Here is a 21,472-nt window from a genome sequence, read left to right as displayed (position 1 = left end):
TTAATCTGTTCTAACTAACACTAAGTCTTCCCCCCACCACTGCAGATACTTTTTTTTTCCCCATTTTTTTCTCTCTTTATTTTTTGAGACGTCTATGTTAACTTATGGTCAGATGCTACTTAAAAATGTAATACAGACATGCCAGGGAACACACAAGGCTAAAAGAATGTTAACTTTATTTATGAACATGTGATTTGTGTTTATACACATGCTAGTAAACAAAAAGGAAAATAACTGTTTTCAAGAAATAAAAACCCATCTGAATTAGATCAAATACTATAAACGTGCTTTACACAAATGCATTACATTAACTACTAGGGTCACTGGGCCAGTTAAACTAACTTGAACTCACAATGGGAGGCATTCATGTCGAAAAAGGAATTCGAACCAATCAGCGGTAGAATTACAGATGTCAGATTCAGATTTAAGTCTTTGCAGACCTACATTTAAAAAAGGTTTTCATCTGAGGTTGATTGCACACCACTCCATGGGAACCAGAGGCTGCATTCTTCACAGAATGCAGACACAGAGTTCATGAATTTCTAGATTAAGTTATCCTAACAGCTTAATGAGTGATCAGATCCAATGATCCAGGGTTAGTGTAATGCCTCACACCATTCTAGTGAAGAAAAAGCAGTTATACTTAAAATAAAGATGAAAAATAAAAAACACCAAGTAGTAATTTTTATACTGTAAGAACTATTTTGAAATCCGTAGTTATACATAATATTTGACCCAAGTTGCAAATCAGTATCTAAGACCATTACCAATCAAGTATTTCCTCATGTACTTATCTATATTTTAGCAGCAGAGTAACAGTGTGTTTTCAAGCCTGAATTAAAATGCTGCCCCCTTTTCCAAAGGGAAATTCAAAATGGTGGTATACTAAAGAGAGGCTTAACCTTTGGGAAGTTAAAGCAGCATCCAACCCTGAAGCCACCCAGATCCAAAAATACAGTGCAGACGAAAGTTAAGAAAGATGACATGGAGTTTACCCACAAATGCACCAGGCTCTAACCTTGTGCCAAAAATTTTATACCAGGTTTTAGATATTTTCGCTTGCAGTCAAACTATTAAACTAAACTGTTTCGTTAGATAAAGCAAAAGGACCAAACACAGAACTTTAGAATACCACTTTGTGTAGCAATGATATTCAAATTCATGTCTTCACATCTTTTCAAGACATTTATGTACTCTGAGGGGCCCAAACAATATCACTTCAATTTCAGTTTTAGGAATAAATACTTGAGTGCTTAAGGACACAAAAAGGAGTTATTTAGCTGCACAGAAATGTCCTCAGAAATTGTACGGAATATGCTGGTTTTGGTATTTGTTTGAACCCCCAAGTCAGAAATAAGAAACAATATCGAGTTTAACAATAATGGTTTCTCAGTGGTTTTTGATAACATTTTCAAAAACCATTAGGCAAAAAAGTATTTAAAAACGAAAGCTAAGTGATACAATGTGAAAATGGCAAAAAATACACTCCAAACATTTTTATTGCAAGAAACAAAAAGCACACAACAACCTATACAAACATACATATTACTAGCTATAGACAGACAGATGTAGAACATGGCACCATGTTCAATTGTGCAAACCTCAAACCTACATGATCTAAAAATGATCATACAGTATCTGTACAACACAAAGTCATACAGGAAATATTCTAGCATATTCAATATGAAATACAACGCATTACTAGGCACAAATACCAATATTCACATTAGAACTGTGCAAATGATGGCATTACTCAGTTTTTACTATGCTGGATCAAATACATTGTATTTACAACATATACTATGTTTTGCTGGAAAATATATTAAGTTAATACTTGGAAAATTAATGCAAGGCTACATTGTTTATAATTAAGTGCAGTGTGTAGAAAAAAGTGTGAGATTGTGTTTTTACATACTGCTTTTGATGTTCCACTCACTGGTTCAGTTCGACTTCTAAAAGAAGAAATAAAGGTGATCAGAATTTAACAGAAAGCACTTGTATCCAACATATAAGCAGTGAAAACAGGTTATAAAACCTGAGCCTCATAACATTATGTTCTGGTAGTCTAGAGAATGTAGAAATTTATTCACATACATAAACTGTTCTCCCTCGGTACATTCAGTGCAACTAAAAAAAATCTCATTTCTACTTTGTTAAATATTATTTTAAGATTTACAAATACAGAACACAACAGTGCAAGCACAAGTCCTCAGGTATTTTGTCTCTGCTGTATCAGGAGCAAAAATATGAAGTCTCTACTACAGTTTTGTGTTCTTAATCAATGTTCTAAGCATGAAGCTAGCTTTAGCCAATCTGTATATCCTTAGCATTACAATTAGGTACCAGATACAATACTTTAATTTCTAAGAAAGAACAGTGATAGTCTAGACACTCTGAAGTACAAGTGGGAAACCAAAACAAAAAACCAGTCATCTGATAAAGGAAGGAAAAAAATAAAAATGACAGCAGCATAGTCTTTAGAGCTGTGTTTCTTTGTGGAAGCCCAAGCACTGTGTTCAGATATCTACTATATTTAGCCATGAAAGTGCCAAAATATTAAACGTGTTACATATGCTACATTGACTAAAAATAGTAGTAGAAATGTCACCTGAAAGCAGTTTCTAGGATTTTGTGCGATTTAGGAGTCCTGTGACAGAAAAAAAGGTCTTAATTGCCATAATTTGCTTTAAAATAATCTTGAAAATGCTACAGTATTTTAGGAACTATTTCTTTAGCACATTTGAAAACTTGCCGAGATTCCACATACTGATTGATCTGTATCTGCATGCTACTCATGAATCAGGCATGCAACCACTGATATAGTTAACAAACAATTCATACATCATCCCTAGCGTCCCATGAGCAGAGGCAATTAAAGGCTGCTGCGGAATTTGTACAAATTGAAAGGCTTGTGTTTCCTGCCACTGCTAGAAAACCACTAGGCTCACAGTTAGAGCCGCGTACTCCCTGAAGATGAGGAAGTATAAGGAAACGCTTTAGATTACCACACAATGGTTTCTTCATATTTTTACCTTGAGGAACATACTACAAGAGGAGTTAACGTATTTTGGAGGCCTCTCCACCGTTGCAGCATACACTCAGAATTCCTAAACGTTAACTACTCCACCACTTGTTTCTGTAATATTTCCAAGCTAGGGACAGAAAGCTCATCTGCCTGCTTAATTTCCAATGTTAAAATGGCAGCGCAATTCTTTATCCCCACATACAGGTATTTAATTAATCTTTGATGCTGGCAGCATCTATCCTCTAATTTTACAACCGCATTACAATACCAGGAGAGGGTGCCATCCAACCAGAGATGGAGGATGCACTGACAAGACAGCACTAAGCATACGTACATAAATTAAGCCCTAAGACAAGGCAATGCTTCTAAGCACAAAAATGTGGGGTCTAGAATTGCTAGGTAGAGCCTGAAAGCACTACAACTACTTACAGCAGCAATGTGCTTAAGTTCATGTGCAGAGCCACACAAACTCAACTTTTTTGCATGCAAATGCTTCATGGGTACCAGGGTGCTGCTGTACTGTTTGTTAGTACTGTAACTCATCAGTACACCTTACTTATCGAGAACCAACATGAAAAAGGCATAGCAAAACCACAAACCAATAACGTTCACCAGTTGTGGTGGAGGGGCATATCTTTAAGGAGGTTGGAAAAGAAAGCCATTCAAACAACACTAATGTGGCTGCTGCAGAACTGGATTGTACGAATAAATGAACGACAGCACGAATCCTGTAGTCAGGAATGCATTTGAATGTCTAATTTTAACCAATACATGTGATTCTCTGTTCTTCATGAATGCTAGGAATACAGATGAAAACCTGGAGCACAGATTCCAGCTTAGGGTGAAACAGAAAGATAACTAGGAATGGTAGCGTGCTGAACTGCTTACTGAGTTTCAAGTAAGGAAAGCTTTAGCTATGCCTTCACAGTACAGACACAAAAGGCAATAAACTTAAGGATGTTGTTCTTTTCTCCCTTGCCTTAAACAACCCTTGTCTTTAAGAAGCTAACAAAAATCACTTATGTATGAGACTTTTTGTTTGCATGGCTCCCCAAATGGCAACCCTTGCTCCTTCCTCTATTGCTAGTATGCAAAAATAGCAGGTTTGGGCCATAAGAATACTGCCACATCCCCAGACCAAAAATGCAAGAAATTCACACACTGAGAAGGAGACTCTACTGAAATGGGAACAAATTATAAATTCACAGCACCATGCGTATTTGTGTCAACTGTAAAACAAAGAAGAGCAATATGTACACTAAGGGATCTCCTCTTGTAGAGGAAACAGGATCTAAACCCGTTCAGATCTCAGGTATCAGAAAATGACCTCCCCCGAGAAGCCAATAGAACGGATGTTAAGAGTTACCACTGCGGGAGTTTGAACCCAATGCCCTAGTAGATCTAAAAATATTAGTCCATTTTGGGACAGATATATGAAAATCTACCCCATTGCAACAAAAACTAACAGCAGCTTTTACAAGAAATACACAATCTGAATGCCTCTCACAAACTAAGATTAATCAAAAAATAAGAACACGCTCACAAAGAATGCAGTGCTTTATGGATACTTACATAACGTATGTTTTGCTGGTAGCTTTAACTCCTCCAATAGGGATTCTTCTAACAATTACTGACGAGTTCTTAGGAATCAGGGCATTATCGTCTGTGTATTCTAAAAAAAACAAACACACCACAAACACAGAAAAAGATTAGCAATAAGAATGCACATTAATATGTAATTAGACAGCACTTCTGAGCACCCCTGTACAGATATAAAAGTGGAATTTTACACGTGACACTGTACTTTGTCTTGAAGTAACAGTCCACTTCAAAAAATGTCTTTACATTTATAATCAAACATAAGCAGCAAGATCATGGGTTTCGTGATTTTTTTTTTTTTAACTAGTCTGAATACCAACAGCAAAATTGTCTCAAAGGTCACTTAAGGGGAGTCCCTGCTAATACATGAGGTTCTTTCCTGTCCTTGATTAAATTGCTTTTACTTCTAACTGGCTATAATAGTTTTAGAGAAAAAGAAACCACAGCACAGTCATAAACCAAATTCTTAAGCCCAATTAGCTTGCCCTGTAACGACACGGGGACTTAACTAAAGCTTGAAAACTTTCAGCCATTGCTTTCAGAGTTGATAACTAAACCCAATTCACTTCTGCTGCTAGTGGTTGAGACAGAACACAGGAGAAGAGAACTTGCCAACTCTGTCCATTTCTTGGAGCTTAATTAATCAACAGCCACCAGGCTTTTCAGCTACTCAGTGCTTTAAATTTAAGTGGAAACTAAACTGGCATTGCTAGATACTTTCTCACACAATCTTTGTGGCTTTTTATTTTAGCTTGCTTTCACAAACAGGCCAGAATTGGCTCAAATGAAAGTAGCGCAGCTCCTCTTAAGCTTATTACCTGGCTAGAATTAACTACAAAGGGGTGAAATCTTTCCAGTCACTTTCTGCAGAGCAAAATAACTCAAAATGACTTACAAAGGCAGATTTCAAAAAGCTTTTAGAAAACAGTGTGCCTGAAGCTATCCATGCTTTACCTTGGTTCACATCATGTTGCTCTTTTGAAAAGGAGAAAACCTTTTGACCTTTTACATAGGATGCCCCCCCCAGCTCCCCGAGACACCGAGTCAGCTTGAAACACGCAGATCTCTCTATTAGAAAGGCTTTTCCATTGTACTTCCACAAGTCAGATATGCCGATTTTGAAGCACTATCAGCAGCCAGTCCCTATAACCGATCTACAGTTTTAAATACTAAAAGCCCTTACCTTTGCAGACTGAATCAGAACCATGGTGTGAAAACCAAAGACACCATGTATCTAGTCACGCACTGTCAGGGTACTTTTCCCAGTGATCAAACACAAAATAAGAATATTTGACAATTTATGCTCCATTTTTCAGAATGTTTTTCCTAGAGACAAGTCTCCTTTGAACTGAAACACACCTACCAGACAATCATTTCAACACTGAAATCAAAATGTGACTTCTATTTCCAGACGACAAAATGCTTCTACACAAAACTGAGAAATCTTTTAGCTGAAACTAATTCCTGATCTTCCCCACGGGAACCAAACAGCAGACTTCCTCTGAACTTCACGGCAGTTTAGAATTGCGTGAGAAAACAGTTCCTAAGGAAATCCATGCAAACAGGAGCTTTTACAGAAGTCATATATCCTGAAACAACCCCTGGTGCTCTTCTCAAAAGGAAAACCTAACCATTACAAAGTTAGCTGTCAAGAAAGGCCTGCAATAAGACTTTTTGGAGATGGTCAAGGAATACTGAAACCTAGATAAGCAACTGAGAGATCAGGTGAGCTGCAGCTCCCAAGCAGCTGTTTCTACCTGCTGTATGATGTCACGTCCAGCATTCTTGCTGGTCTAGAAAATAAGCCACTGGACAAAGACTTCAGAGCTCTAGGATAAGCAACAGCGGCTCCACAAGCACATAGGAGTTTGCTATGCCTGTACCGCACGCAGAACTTGGGAGTCCTGCAGAAGGTTACAACTGGCACCTCTCCTACACTGTAAACATGAGAACAGCTGACTTGCCCAGCTGCATCTGCCTGGACATCAGCTGAAAGAAACAGAGGAGAGATACTGTTTTGTTTGTGCATGACACAACTGTAGACAAGGGATATTACAAGGAGCTGTTTTTGAAATTTTTATCTACTATTCTCAGGCTCATAATTAAAAAATAGAATTGTTGCACTTTCATACCAGATTACGACAGCAGTAACTATTCCAAACAGACACGTTTTTCCTTTGAGAACTTATGCTTTTATTAGAAAACTTGTGCATTTTTAAAAATGTCTGTTCTTCCTCAACAGTGAAAATAAGCTTTGTTTCTGTTCCCACTATCAGTCTGCTGGGTCTGTAAACTATTGTCCCCTATAGCCAAGAGATTTATTCACAAATTAAACAAGCTTGCAGACAGGCCAATTCAAACAAGCGTATCTGTAGTGTCCATGGTATAGATGAAGAAGTCCTCTTTTAGCATTTTGTGAAAATCTATTGACCCTTAGAAGAGATGCATTAACATTTGCCTTCTGAGTAAGCTGTCCTCGTGTGCATACATAAATTTCCTTGCTTTCAGTCTGTATGTTGTGTGCATTGAAGAAAGCTCCATCCACCCGGGAACAAAATGACGTAAGAATGAATTTCCTTTAAATGTTAATCTGTGCTTTTATTACATATTTAAACTGATCAACAGAAGAGCAGTAATTCCTCGTGCAGGAAAGACTTTATTTGTATAGGACGCTTATTGGTATTTAGCAATTAATACTGTCCAATTTGCTCATGACAGAGAATTTGTGGAAGAGTGATTATATACAGGAGAGTGAATAGCTGAGTTACTTCTGTGAGAGGACCCCGTTCCAGGCTTTACTACATTTATTTGTCCTTTGCCTTAACTATTTGAATGCATTTTGGTGATGAAATTCTAATAAAAGTGAAATAAAACAATGCAAAGTAAAAACTTAATGTCGTTTAAAGTCGGATGAGGGCTAAAGCTGAAGAGCTATTCTCGAAGTCTCTGGAAACTTGTTTGCCTAATTTGAATTTTAACAGACGCCAGCTTGGTCTAACAGCTCTAAGACTAAACTGGCATCTCCCAGCAGAAGCTTGCTCCCCATGGGCTTGGCAACCCCCAGGATCTGCAAAATAGTGTCACTCTGCAACCCCTGCCCCCCCACGTGACGGGACATCTGCAAAAGGAGCGGTGAGATCACGCTCAACAAGGCCACTTTTCACACTTGTCCAAGCAGAGCTCGAGCAGAAGCGTTCAGCAAAGCAGGAGGTGACCGTTCTGTTGATGCCTATTCCCTGACGGCACAAAACTTGTTCTACTGATGGTGCCAGCCAGCAACTGGCTACGGGGCTTTCGTCAGCCTGACCTGTGATTAAAAATATGGATTCGATTAGTACAGAAAGCTTGCAAAAACAAAGGCAAAATGGATGTTACATTAAGCAGAAGAGGTGCAACAGTGTAAAAATTGCTGTATCTCTTGTAAGAAGATCGTCTACTTGAAAGAGACAGGGAAAGAAACATTTCAAGGAATGGAGGCAAACAAGCTTAAAAAAAAATAACTGATTTGCTGCCTCATACCTATGTAGAAATCTCAATTCAAAACCTGCATGTCTGCAACCTTCCTGCAAAAATAGTATAAAATTATTAAAGCCATCAGACTTTCAGAATTTGCATCAAATGTATACTATAAACAAGCTACTCTAAAAAGTTCATTCTGGATTTTATGGCCTGTTTTGATCACCATGTTGAGTCTGACAGGACTGCAAAAAGCATCTTTTGAGTACTACGTAGAGATGTATTTTCACCTGGATAAAGTACAGATGCTCTTCAAAACCATCATCAGAAAGCAACCCTGTAGGCGAAACCACTTTTGTTAGGCATCTCAGCTTTACTTAGTAATGAGACAATTTACCTTTGGTGGAAGGATGTGAAGAGTTAAAGATGACAACCACCAGCAATGTTCAAGATTGTCTCTACCAGAAAACAGTGCAACTCCCAAGAATGCCTTTTCTCCATAGCACTTAAGATATGTTCCCTCATCTCATTTTTAACTCTGTTCTTATCAACACTCATTTGCACACTTTACAGCAAGCAAAACGAGCTCTGCAGCTGGCACTGAAAGCCCTGCCTCAACACACCCTTACTAATGGGGTGGACTACTATTTCTAGGTGTTTAGCTTCCACCAAAATAGGTATCCCCAATCTCAGCTACCACTGGCACACCATCATTTCCTAAATTAGCTAGTTCAGTAGCCCAAATGGCTCACAGATCTTTCGTTTGGGTCATTATGGTCTTGAAAGGATGAGCTGACAAAATCTAACAAACTTTCAGCCATTAATCTGACCACACCAGTGTCTGAAGCCTTAATGCCATCGTGTGTCACTTCAGCCTGTGCCTGGTGGAAGTGGAAGCAATGCTGGAGACAAGGTGAAGATCGACCCAACTGAGCCTGCCTTAAGTGCTTGGCAAAGGGACAATATTCTAGCTGCATCCACACTCCCAAGAAGGATGGATCCCAAACCTGCTGGTGGCAGAGTTCAAGCAGCTGGCTCCCAGACTGGCACTGCGTCCAAACTCCTCAGCAGTTTTTGAGTAGATACACAACTTACACTCAGCTTCACCAGGGAAACCGGGAACTCCACATCTTTTCTGAAGGCTCTGCATAATAACACTGTGTGGCAGCCCAAGAATTAATTGCACTGAGGTGTAACCAAAGCAATCCCTGATACTAGCACTGCAATATAAACTTGTACGAGGTTTAAAGGAGGTAAGGACGAGGTTTAAAAGTTGCTTAAATGTCTTATCTGAAGTGCTAAGTTTGCATACTGTTGACCTTTCAGCAGGCACACCAGCAGCGAGATCAAGTGATTTTGGAGTTAGCATGAGTTTTAAGACATCACATTGGGCATTACTAAAGCAGTCAAGTGCAGGCTGCAACAACGAACTCATGCAAGTCCCCAGTTCAAGAGAGTCTTTTAAAAACACTGTTCTTCCCTAAAACTATTCATCTCACCACAAGCAGTTCAGAGTCAATCATTTTTAAAATGTATTCTGCCAGATAAGAATGTTTTCCTTATACCTTCTCCAAGTGTTTTTGAGTCAGAATGCTTTAGGGCAGAAAAAGACTATTCAAGAAACAGGAGTTCTAAAGCTTGCAGTTTTTCCACAAAAAATGCGGATGTTGTGAGAATATCTATTGTGAAAGACGGTGATCAAATTCAGATCAAACGAAGAGGAGTCACGTTTAAATACTCATTCTTGAAAACAGGCTTTTTTTTTTTTTAAATGGGTTCCCACCATCCTTTTTGCCTTCCCAGCCTCTAAAAGAGTTCATCAGGTCATATTTTTTCCATTGATACTTAAGTCCCTATTTACTTTCAGCTTACAATAGCATTCCCTCCATTACTAGAATTCCATTATGAGAAGTAGCAGTTACCGCAGTTTGGAAGGTGAGAGTATTCCCAAACACCTGAAGCAGCAGACCATTTCTAAGTTTCACTTTGTTCCTTCCAATACCATTTTAACATGTCAGAACTCCTACACAGACAGAAGTCATAAGAAACCAGTGCTTTACAGCCGTATGTAAGAATTCCAGACATGTCATTTAGGCAGAAGTCCTATTTAGTTTATTTTTTAACTTTATATTTGAACAGTGTGTTTAAATACCTCCATCCAAGTAGTAAGAAATGAAATTTCCAACTTCCTTTTTTTTTTTTTTTTTTTTAAAGTGGAAATCACCCTTACAAGAACTTCAGTAAGTATCTGTGCTGCTAATACACCAAGTTTAGAATTTATTAAAAAAAAAAAAAAACAAACAACAAAACAGCCTAAGAGCAATGCATCTTAGGATCTTACTGCCTTTAAATGCGTGATGCTCTTTAAGAGATGTGCTTTAACTCCATCTTTAGGCAATATTGCACTTAACATTGTAACCTACTGAGGCAGATACTTTTTCTTCCCCAGATTCTGGCAGGCATGAGAACAAGGCAACATACTTTGTAGAACTGATATTAAGAATTTTAGTAACACTTTATTGAAGAACACATTTATGAGCATAAATTAGCAGTATTTTTTTTTTCCTTCTATAACTTTGTTTTCTGCTCCTCACTTGCTATTACAGAGGATTCTATTTAAAAAGAAGAAAAAAATCTTTATTAATAGGCCTCCCCCCCCACCCCCCGGGTAGTACTTGGGCTCCATCACAATGTTACCATCCAACACTCTGGTTTTAAGGCCGTTTCTCACAGACCCAACCATTACAACTCCAGACAGCTGGCCCATCAGCCCCTAGTGTTTGTGAAACTCACAACACATTAGCAACTGCAGACAAAGTTTCCAGACCCTCCTGTAGCAAAGCCCTTAAAACAAATAAAACACTTTTCAAAAGGGTCTGACAATTTTATTCAATACTACTATAAAAAAAATATATAAAATCAGGACTTCTGAAATGTATCCACCTATGTGTTACGCAATACAACAAAATTCATCAACAGCCCCTGAACATTGTGCTGTTAAGTCCCTTTACAGACATCCTCCTGAAAATACATATTTTTAATATTTGTAAACAATCAGTGAGCTTTAAGTGCAATCATTTTAAAAGCTAGGGGTGAAGTTACAGTTACTGCAGTGTACCTACATATTACCCAACTTGAATTTTACTCTGTGAAACAGCAGAAGGAAAAAAACTAATACACATTTTTAAGAAAAGTTTGCTATAAAAGCATCACAGAAGCACAAGACAAACAGGAAAAAAAAAAAAGTTTACTGTTTGAGAAATGAAAACACTTCAGAATTCTTTTTATTTCTGAGAAGCAACATCCCAAAGTCTTTAATCGTATCCAAACTTATAAAGATGGCAGATCACCACTATAAGCTAAAGTATCATGCCAGGCAGGACAAAAGCTCTCTCATCACTGACTGAGCACCATATTAGAGCCATCACCCTTCGCCAGTGTCCTAACACGGTTAGCACGTGGAACCAGGAAAAAAGGAGTTACAAGTGAATGATGACACCATGCTCAATAGCACTTGAATGACAGTGTCTTTGATGAAAAAACAGGTTGCGTTAACAGGAAATTCCAAGGCATAGTTTACATACAGAGCACGCTTGTGGGTGAAATGGTTTTAAAGGTCTGCGAAGCTGATGGTCACAGACACCCTCTTAACAGAAGACATTGGGAGTGAGCCGTTCCCACAACAGCCACAACGCTGATTTTCCAGTATGGTGGAGTATGTGGAAGTCACCAAACCCACTTTTTTTCTTCAAACACATTACCCATCTGCCCTATTTTTATCACTTTCAGTTTTCTCCATCAAACTTCAAATAAATCTGGCAAGTTTGCCACGAGCAGCTGCCCTCCCGCGTTCCCTTACCGTTTGAGCTAGAAGAGTAGGAAGGACCCCACGACCCCAAAACTTGTTTGGGCGCTAGGCGGGCCCACCAACCGCGCACCCCCCCGCGCCTCGCCCCGCACGGAGCTGTCAGGGCAGCGGCCTCCAGCCGGGCCGCGGCTGCCGAGCTGGGCCCCGCCGCGCTCCGCTCGCCCCCCGCCGCCAGGAGCCGGCCGAGCCCCGGCGCCCCACGCACCTTCTTTGGTCTGGGCGTTGGTGATCTGCAGGTCGCAGTCGGCCGCCTTCAGCTTCTCGCGGGCCATGATCTGGCGCTTGAGGTCGCACAGGGAGATGTGGAGGCCGTCGAAGGTGACCGTGTCATAGTTGAGCTTGGACGAGAACTTGTAGTGCACGCACGACATGGCTGGGGCCGGGCGGCGCCCGCTGCGGGACGGCGGCGGCACGGCCTTGACGCCGGGTGAGGCCCCGCGGCCAGGCGGGGCAGGGCTGCGCAGCGCCGGGCAGCGCGGGCCGGCGGCGGCCGGCGGCGGCTGGGCTCGGGCGGCGCTCAGGGCCCGCGCCGCTCCGCCATGGGCAGGCCGCGCGGCCTGGGCCGGGCTGGGCGGGCGGAGGCCTCAGCGCTCCATGGCGGCGGCGGCGCCGCCAGGCCCCCGCCCCCGCCCCGCGACGACTCCGGCCCTCGCGATCGAGCTGGGCCGCGGCGGCGCCCCCCCGGCTGCTCGGCTCGGCCCGGCCCCGCTGCGCTCCGCTCCCGGCCCCGCTCGGTGGCGGTGGCGGCGCCCCCCGGCCCGGCCCGGCCCGGTCGCTATGGCGGCTGCGGCGCCCCCGCCTCGGCGCTCCTCCGAGGGGTTTCCCGGCCGCCAACCGCACGGGCCGCCGCGGGCGCCGCACTGCGCGTGCGCAACGGCACGCCGCGCCCACCCCACGTGACGCAGCGCAGGATGACAAAGCGGCCGCGCGGCCCGCGTCACGTGGGCGCCGCCGCCACGCCCTCCCCGAGGGGCTGCGCGCGCCCCCCAGCGGAGCGGCCGTTGGTGGCCAAGGGGGTGGGGGGGCGGCAATGGCGGCGCCTCACGGAGCCACCCCCTGGAGCCACCCCCTGGTGTCACCTCCCGTGTGCCCCACAGCGCCGTGTCCCTCACACGCCCCGCCCGCCCTTTTCCTGTCCCTCCTTATAAATGGAACCAAACCGCCCAGCTGCTGTTAATCCCCTTCCCGTGGGTGCCGTGTTTTTATTAACGGGTTTAACCCCGTTTGTTCATCGTTCTGCGCTGTTCAGGAGCCAACACATTTATCACCAAACTTCCAGCACGTGCAGTCCTTCACTGCACACGGGGTTGTTCCTGATGCTCCGGAGCCCAGTCTCTGCAGACAAACTTTATACCTGGTACTTTAAACCCGATACTTCAGAGTATCAGGCGGTGCAGTGCCCTCTGAAACAAACCAACCTAAAAGCAGGTACATTTCTAAGTAAAAACAGCGAAGCCCAACAGGCTTGGGAAAGGCAAACAAACAAACAAACAAACAAGCATTTCTCATTAAATTGCTAGGCTAGGAAACCTCTGGTGTCTAAACCCTACAGATTACACCTGGGGGTTTCGTGCACCCCAGGGAAAAAGGAGCTGTGTGTGTGAGGGGACTGGGCTGTGAAGTACGTGGGGTCTGCAGCCTGCACAGGCTGTGCATAAAGCAGTTTGTCTCCACTTGATTGCTTGAGGTTTTAACAATACCACGAAAGAATGTCAGCACATCCTTACTACTGTTTTTTTTTCAAGCTAGCTTCCACATAAGTACCAGACCTGACATGCCTATTAAATGATGTTTAACTGCGCTCAGCAGAAATGTTCGTGTCATATTGGTTTGTTGTTGCAGCAGATGAAGAATTATTCATTTATAACTTTAAAAAGTACACAAGGAACCTCATAGGAAGATGAGAAAACGCTTGTGTGGCTTTCAGAGAGAGCTGGCTTAGGTTCTGAAAGTCTAGGCAAATACGAGAGCAGCGTTGTGGCTTGGTGTGCTCTGTACACCTGCTGGCATCACCACTATTTTTGTAGCTCTAAGTTACTTCTGTGACTTTTAACCCTTTTGCTTTCAGATACATTCAGCAGTGAATTGTCCTCCACGTTCTGCAAAACAACCTAAAGCATAAGTTATCCAAGGTTTGCTGTCACTGTTGTAAGTCAGACTCACAGATTATCTTTAAAAAGAGCAATAAAGAAGGTATTTGGGTTAAAATGCAGTCTCATAGTTTTTCCATTACAGATTATTAGGAGCTGTGTAGGAAACTTCCTCTCATTTACTCCTTTGTTGATCTGGAAGCAGCTTATTTCTCTGCACATTTCTGCCGTGCTGCACCGAGCACACTTTTGCTGAGCTGTCAGTGCAGCTTCCTTCTGAGACACCCGAGCGTTCGGACTGAGTGCTGCCTGTGACAACACTGCTCCTGAATGTCTGGGAAGTACCTGCTGTATAAAAAGCAAACAAGTGAAAAAAACTCTTGAAACCAGAAAGGGCAAACTATTTCTAATAACTTCAGAGCCACAGTAGTAAGTCTGCTGGAAAAAGACATTTAAATAAGCAGGGTGGCATAGTGGGATGGTCTGTGTTTGTATTTCATTCTTCAGTTTGTTTTGTTGGGAGCAAAGACTCCCTCTCCTTATTTATTTATTTATTTATTTATTTTTAATTTTATTTATTTATTTTTTTTATTTTAATTTAACTTTAGCTGTGAGCTCTACACAAGAAGAGTGGAGCTTGCATTGCCATGAGCATTTGGGGCTCTCCAGCAATCTGAGAGCCCAAACCAGCACCTGCAGAGCTGTCGGCCCACTCAGCCAGTTTTGCTGGAATATCCACATGGCTCTGTAATGTCACAGTTCCACAGCTCGGTGTCATCAGTGCAGCTTCTGAGGTAACATGCTGTGAGCAGGCACTGGTTAAAGCTAAGCTTTAATTAAGGATGACAATACCATCAGTACACTAAGAAAAAAAAAAAAAAAAAAAGGAGAAAAAAAAAGCATGAACAAAAAGCAACAAACCAACCTCTGGTTCTTTTCTTCTCCTGCTCCCTTCTGTTCAGCTGCTCTGTGTACAGCTCGTGTGCGTACACCACACACACCAAACCGTGACTCACAACTACATCACCCCAACTTGTTACCATTGGTAACTTAATACATTTTGAGCACAGTGATCAAAACTTGGAACCCATGGGGTGGTAAATGAAGGCCATCCAAGAACAGCATCATGCAGGTGTCTGCACTTCCACCTTGCTGACCAAAGGGAGAAAGCAGGTGTTGAACCAGCACGGCCACATCTGTGCCCAGCCAGGAACCACATTACAGGTGGCAACACACCCCATTCACCAAGCTCCCAACTTAACCTTCATATCCACAAACCACTCATGGTCAGTGCCAGAAACCAGCACATTTCCCGAGTGTGACACATCCACAGTTGCTCTCTTCACTCAAACACTCACAGACTATAAGGGTAAGGAGAAAAGTGGCATCATTTAGTATAACCCTCTGCATTAAAACACACAGCAGTGGATGAACCACGGGTGATCTTGATTGTATTCCTCCAGCTCCGAGGATACTTCAAAGTCTCCAGAAGGTTTTCTTGCTATTTCCTCCTGAAACCAAAGCTCACAGGTGGAAATGGCACTGCGGTTTTCTGCAGGGAGGTCCTCACTTGAGCCGTATCGACCCTTTGCTGGTTCCAGTTCCGTATTGTACCTGTGGGATCTGATTTCTGTACAATTCTATTGATTTTCCCTCTTAGCCACAAGCTTAAAACTCTGATGATCCTGGATCGAAGCCAGCCTTGTGCAGGCAGGATATTCCTTATGCGGTGGCAGTCCGCAGCTGTCTGTGCAGCACACCTTTCCAGCTCCTAAGCGTAAAAGCTGACAGAGTTGGAGCTCCCTGTCTTTGTACAGGGCTTTATAAAACTGTTTTCTGAGGAGAGAAAAAAGAAGGGGATTTTGTCAAATATAAGGCAAGGGGCTGTTAGTGCTGAGCCACATTCTGCCAACGAAAACAGGAGGAGTGATAATCTGCTTGCAAAGGGACTAAAGACCCCACTTGCTCTGAGTGCTGCAGAGCCCTGATCACCCACCTGCACTTCACTTGGGCACAATTCTGGGTTAGAAAAGAGCCTGGGGTTCCCAATGGGCATTTTTTAATCCCTGGGATATTTTCCAGGAATTGTCACTGAAGCTTTCAGATTTCTGGTTTCATGATTCCGAAAGCTTCCCAAGATCAGAATGCCTTTGCAAGGCCAGATGGAGAATCCCACACGCCAGTGCAGCATGAAGGAGGGGAGGTGCACACCTGGTGTCAGCAGTCCTTGGCTCTCCACCCCTCCAGATTTCTTTCCTAAAACAATAGTATCAGCTGAGAAAGAAATACGGACTTTTCCTTATCTTTTCCACTGTAAATAGAAGGAGCTTTGTCAGAAACAGACCAAAGCTAATCAGAACACATCCTCTTGTTTTTAATAAATATCCCATTCCATTGTTCTGAGTTCAAGACTGAAAAATGGTGATTTGGGCACTGCCTGATGAATGCATGTGAAATGTGCTGGATTGATAGTCCAGCTGGGGAGCTGTGAATCCTCCAATTATTCTCAGAACAATACAGAATAACTATGGGATGAAGAAGCAGAATTCTTTTATTTTGTGCCCTGCCACCATCCCTAACTGAATCACTGACCCTTCTGCTGGAATAGTTAAGGAGAAGCTCGGCTGTGACATTTTTACCTGTGCCTGAGAACTGGAGAAATACCACAAGTTCATTTTACTGCCCAGAGTTCCAGCATCCCGTGGCTGCCCTGTGGTTTTCCCAGCTTGGGCATTATTTGCTCATCCCTATTCAAAACCCAGGGGTGGAAGTTGGCTTTGTTAAAGTTCCTGGGAGCCTTCTTACCCGCTAATGTCTGCATGCTCTCCTGTAAACTGTCCAGCTACTTTTTCATGAAAAAATCCATTACAGTTCTGGGACGATTCCTTAAAGATTAGGGTCTGTCTAGCTCATTCCCCATGGTCAGGGCTGCACCACCAGCCATCCGTCCAGCATCGCACATTGCCGTGCTTCCACTGCTCTGCTGATGTACGGCTGCTGGGGTGGCACTGGCCGGGAAGAATGGGCCCAGGGGCCCAAGTGAGGTGTTATTTGTTATTTTAAGTGCTAATAAATATTACAGATATCTGTGAGGGACTGTGCTGCAGTTTGCGAAGTGAAAGGAAGGAGAAATAATGAACAGTCAAAGGAAAGGGACCTAGGGAGCCTAAGACACGGAGGAACAGTTTGATTTCACAGGACCACCTACAGTTTATTTGGCAATGTCACATACATTTTCTGAGATTAATGAGGGATTTAACTCCCCCCACAGGCTTAGTGCTGTTCTCACAGTGGTCTAAATCACCAGAAATGCTCAGAGGTTTTGGAATTGCTTCTCCCTACAGTTCTTTTGCAAAGTTGCCTGTGACCAAAAGTGCAATGCTTCTGTGGAAACCTGGCAACGGGGAAGAAGATTTTGTGTTTTTTGTCCTGTTGTAGAGGGACACAGTAGCTGGGCAGCAGCAGCTCCATCCAGCTGGGTTTGCCAGGGCTCTGTCTCCACTCAAGAACCCCTGCAACAGAAATTTGTTTTCTAATGAGTCAGTGTCACCAGAAAACATTTAGCAAAGCATCGTTATGGGTCAGGCCTCTTCCTGACCAACCTGTCTTTTGGGATTGTTTCAAGCCTGCAATTTTCATCTGTAAATTGCTTCTCAAACATTAATTAAGCCTTGAAGTGCACTAGTAGGCAGGAAAGTCTGTGACTGCAGAGCTAAAGACAGAAGTGTAGCTGTAACCACACAACCAGGCAGCTTCAGGGGGTTCCTCCTCAGCCTGGGATGCCTAAAATCTGTGCTTTTGCTCACTTGGAACCTGGGAGGATTTCCTTCTCATTGAAGGAACGTTTCATCCCTGTGGGATTTTGGAAGAGGACAGAGGACAGCAGGACCCTGCCTGCCCACTGCACTGTGCTCAGCCAGCCTCACAGCTCCGGCCCCAGCGTCTGCCACTGGTGCTGGAAATCCACACCTGCTTCAGGGATGTCCTGGTTTTGGCTTGGATGGAGTTTTAATTTCCTTCACAGAGGCTAGTATGGTGCCGTGTTTTTGGATTTAGGATGAGAACGATGCTGATAACACGCTGATGTTTCCGTTGTTGCAGAGCAGTGCTTACACTAAGCCAAGGACTTCTCAGCTTCTCATGCTGCCCTGGCTGCAGGAGCTCGTGGGCTCTCCCTGCTTGGTTACAAGGGACCCGTGGTGGGGACAGACTCGGACGCCTTGGTGGCACTGTGCCAGCCTGGATGGCCTCTGCAGAAGCTGGATCTTCTCCTGGACACAGGGAGCCCAGGGCCTCCTGTTGGCACATGGTGTGCCTGAACTTGGATAAACTTGGCCGCATCCCTACACACACATCAAAGCAACCCCAGTTTTCCTCCTAATTCTTAATTTCACAATACATTTTACATCAAAGTTAATTACGGGGATCAAAGGCACCTTCTTTACGGCCTCCAGAGCCCTCCTTTCCAGCCCTGACCAGGCCTGGCTGGCTGTGCGGCTGCTATCACAGGACACAGACACCGACTTTCAGGAGACGGAGTGCCAAATCGGAGCACTGCTGCTCTGCGAACTCCCCGTGCAGTTGCACTAATCACTCAGGAGACGGTGCTGAGTCTGTGGAATCGGCTGACGATGGGGGCCGTGGTGGCTGGCTTTATCCCTCGGATGCTGCCTTGCTTTGAGTCATCTCAGTTCTGAGTCACCAGCAGCCCTTAATCCCTTGGCGATAATGTCCGCATCCAGCCCCTGCTACGCAGGTACTTTTGCCTCAGTGCTTACACTTCAGAAAAAGGAAGAAATACTGTGCAAGGTGAACTCATGGCAGGAGCCGTCCTGGGCTCACTGCTGGGTCACTGCACATCGCCTCGTGGGGCCCAGGGCAGGGCTCTCAGCAGGCCCTGGGCTCCTGCCCTCACTGATAAGGTGACAACAGCCCCGTGGACAAACAGCCATCCGCAGGGCCTGCCTCTGCCTGGCCTCTGGGACCATGCTGACCCTCGAGCATCACTTGCAATTGCTGCACTGCCCTCAGTACCAGCAGTCCAAAATCAAGTGTTATTCGTAACCTCGATTTCAAGGCCTGCTGGGCATCCTTGGGTCAATTGTCCCCAGATTAATTTCACCCTTTGTTAACATGTGTGCTTTACTTCCAGCTTAAGTCAGTCTCAGATAAACACCTTTTCTGCCTCCATTCTCACAGATCTCCGCACAGAGGTACTTGGAGACCACAGTCAAGTGAGCTTTTAACCTTCTCTGTGACAAGAGGCATAGGCTGATCTCTTTAATCTCTCACTCCATGCCAGCTTTTCAGACCTTGAGTAGTTCTTGTAGCTCCTGCCAGAACTCTCCAGCTTCTTAACATCTTGCTGGGAGCACAGATACCAGCACGGGACAGGACGCTGCGCTGGTCCCAGTGGAGCTGCACGGAGATAACATCCTCTCTGTGGATACTGCTCAGGCATTTCCCAAGTACCGGTACTCCGGAATCCCATTAGCTGCAGCACCACGCTGGTGTCACTGATCACCTGCCATGACCCCAAAGCCTTCCGCAGAGCCACCCCTTCCCAGGCCATGCTCCCACCCCAGGGACAGCAAAACCCCACTGCTCTGCCAGCCGCGTGCCCTCAGCCCCCTGCACACCCACGGAACAGCCCCTGGCTTGCACCCAGCACCGGTGCAGGTGGGGCAGCCCCTGTGAAGCCCTCTGTTTCCTCTGTTTCCTTTTTCACCTGGGGGGTACCTGCAGCCACATGTGAAGCTCTCTGCTGTTTCTGGGAGAGGCATTTCCCTCCCACCTCATCCAAGACCCAGAGGAGAAGAGGCCACGTGCTCCTGCAGCAAGGCACCTCAGAGAACCAAGAGCCAAATGCAGCCCAGCTGCAGTGTGCTACCGGCCCCAGGAGGCTGGAGGGAGGCCAGATCCTGCCCTGCACTGGGCTCAGCTGGGCTGCATTGGCCTCATCCAGCTCCTGGGACGGCCTCATCCCCATGCACTGCTCCCTCATCCAGCGAGGGGGAGCCACGTTTGTCTGCGGGGTTTAAGAGCTACTCGGCAATTAAATTGAATTCTAATTATTATATATCACATATTAGCGATTTCTACCGTGCTAATATTAACTGCTAACAAGACGATAAGGCGTATCAGGCAGTCGTGATGGAGCCTGTCTTTGCCTGCTCAGGAGAGGTGTGGAAGTGGGGTGGGGGAGGTCAGATGCGGTGATCGCTGAGGACATCCGACAGCGTGGGACATCGCCTGCCCCAGCACGGGGTCAGCATCACCCCTCAGCCTTCCCGGGCTACAAGTCCAAGCTGGTGGAAATTTGTGGTTCTTGGGCTGGACTTCCTCAGGGAAGGGGCTGCAAGGTCCCGCTGTACGCAGCCACGGGCTGGGTCTGCTGACGGTGCAGGGGCCCTCCTGCCTCCAGGTGTTGTGTGCCCCTTGGTGCACTTACAGAAAGCAGGCTTTGTGGGACCAGCTCCCAGCTTGCCCCAGGAGCTGCTCCCACTCCTCAGAAAGCCCTGACCCCGTCACAGCCAGTGTGTCAAACCACCTCGTGTCCCATGGGGAACACCAAGCAGATCAGGGGAAACCGAACATCAGAGCCAAGGCAGCTGGAAAAGCCTCTGTGGATAAGAACATGCCTCTGGAGAGTTAATCGAGGACAGAATGAGCCCAAACAGCTGCGAAATTAACCCAAACAGAAATCTTGAAAGGGCCCATGGGAATGGAAACTGTTGGATTTGCCAGGAAACCCTTCCCGAGGGGACAGACCGGGGCTGCCAGGACCCCGGGGCCAAGGCGGAGGCAGCAGTTTGGGGGAGGACACGGGGCTGCAGCTCGCTGCCGGGCCTGGGTGATGGCCCTGGGGAACCCGCAGTGTGCCCGTGTCCCCAGGGGCAGCGGCCTTGGGGGGCTGCCAGCGCCAAGGCTGGGGCAGGAGGAGAGCCCCCGGCACCAAGGGCACTCTGTCCCCTCAGCCGGGCAGCCACTGGTCACCTGCAGCGCTGGTGATTTAACATCCCCTTCCTTCCAGTGAGGTAATTCCGTCCCAGGGGTTATTTATTGAAAAAAAAATAAAGCCCAGTGTGAGTCAGACAGTCTGCACTACAAAACAGTGATAAATTACATTTGGACATATGCTAAATGACATTTACCAATAAATTTATGCAGATTTCTCCTGTAATCCTTCTCCTCCATCAGAAGTAGTAATACTTTCCCTAATGCAAATGCACTGCTAGAGCCTCGCCACGTCAAACAGGAGCTGTGCTGAATTGTTAAGGATTCTAAATGACAATCTTCATTGTGCTCATGAATAATCATTGCCTATAGATGATTGTTTAACACTGCTTGGAAGAGCCTGACAACATGTCCCAGCTTCCTTCGAGGTACAGCTGTTCCGGCTGCCCAGGTCCATCAACTCTGACGAACCTTGCA

General features: G+C 44.9%; 1 protein-coding gene across 5 annotated transcripts in view; it reads right to left on the bottom strand.

The window, feature by feature from the left end:
* Window positions 1-12,781, bottom strand: part of RBBP6 (RB binding protein 6, ubiquitin ligase) — a 31,871-nt gene extending 19,090 nt beyond the window's left edge. For 2 of the 5 annotated variants that reach the window (XM_084295869.1, XM_084295871.1), the window contains exons 1-4: window positions 12,154-12,781; window positions 4,598-4,697; window positions 2,609-2,647; window positions 1,916-1,952 (exon numbers count right to left, since the gene is read on the bottom strand). In XM_084295869.1, the coding sequence (XP_084151995.1) occupies window positions 1,916-1,952; window positions 2,609-2,647; window positions 4,598-4,697; window positions 12,154-12,319 (342 nt within the window). In that variant the 5' untranslated portion in view covers window positions 12,320-12,781. Of the gene's footprint in view, window positions 1-352; window positions 1,822-1,915; window positions 1,953-2,608; window positions 2,648-4,597; window positions 4,698-12,153 lie in introns of those variants that run through there. The other 3 variants (XM_084295870.1, XM_084295873.1, XM_084295872.1) reach the window with 2 other exon arrangements.
* Window positions 12,782-21,472: the final 8,691 nt, after the last annotated feature.

The sequence above is a fragment of the Netta rufina genome (assembly GCF_964035555.1).
Source record: "Netta rufina genome assembly, chromosome: 15".
Taxonomy (NCBI): Eukaryota; Metazoa; Chordata; class Aves; order Anseriformes; family Anatidae; genus Netta; species Netta rufina.
Note: the sequence above shows the minus strand (reverse complement) of the source record. Positions and strands in the feature narration are given on the sequence as shown.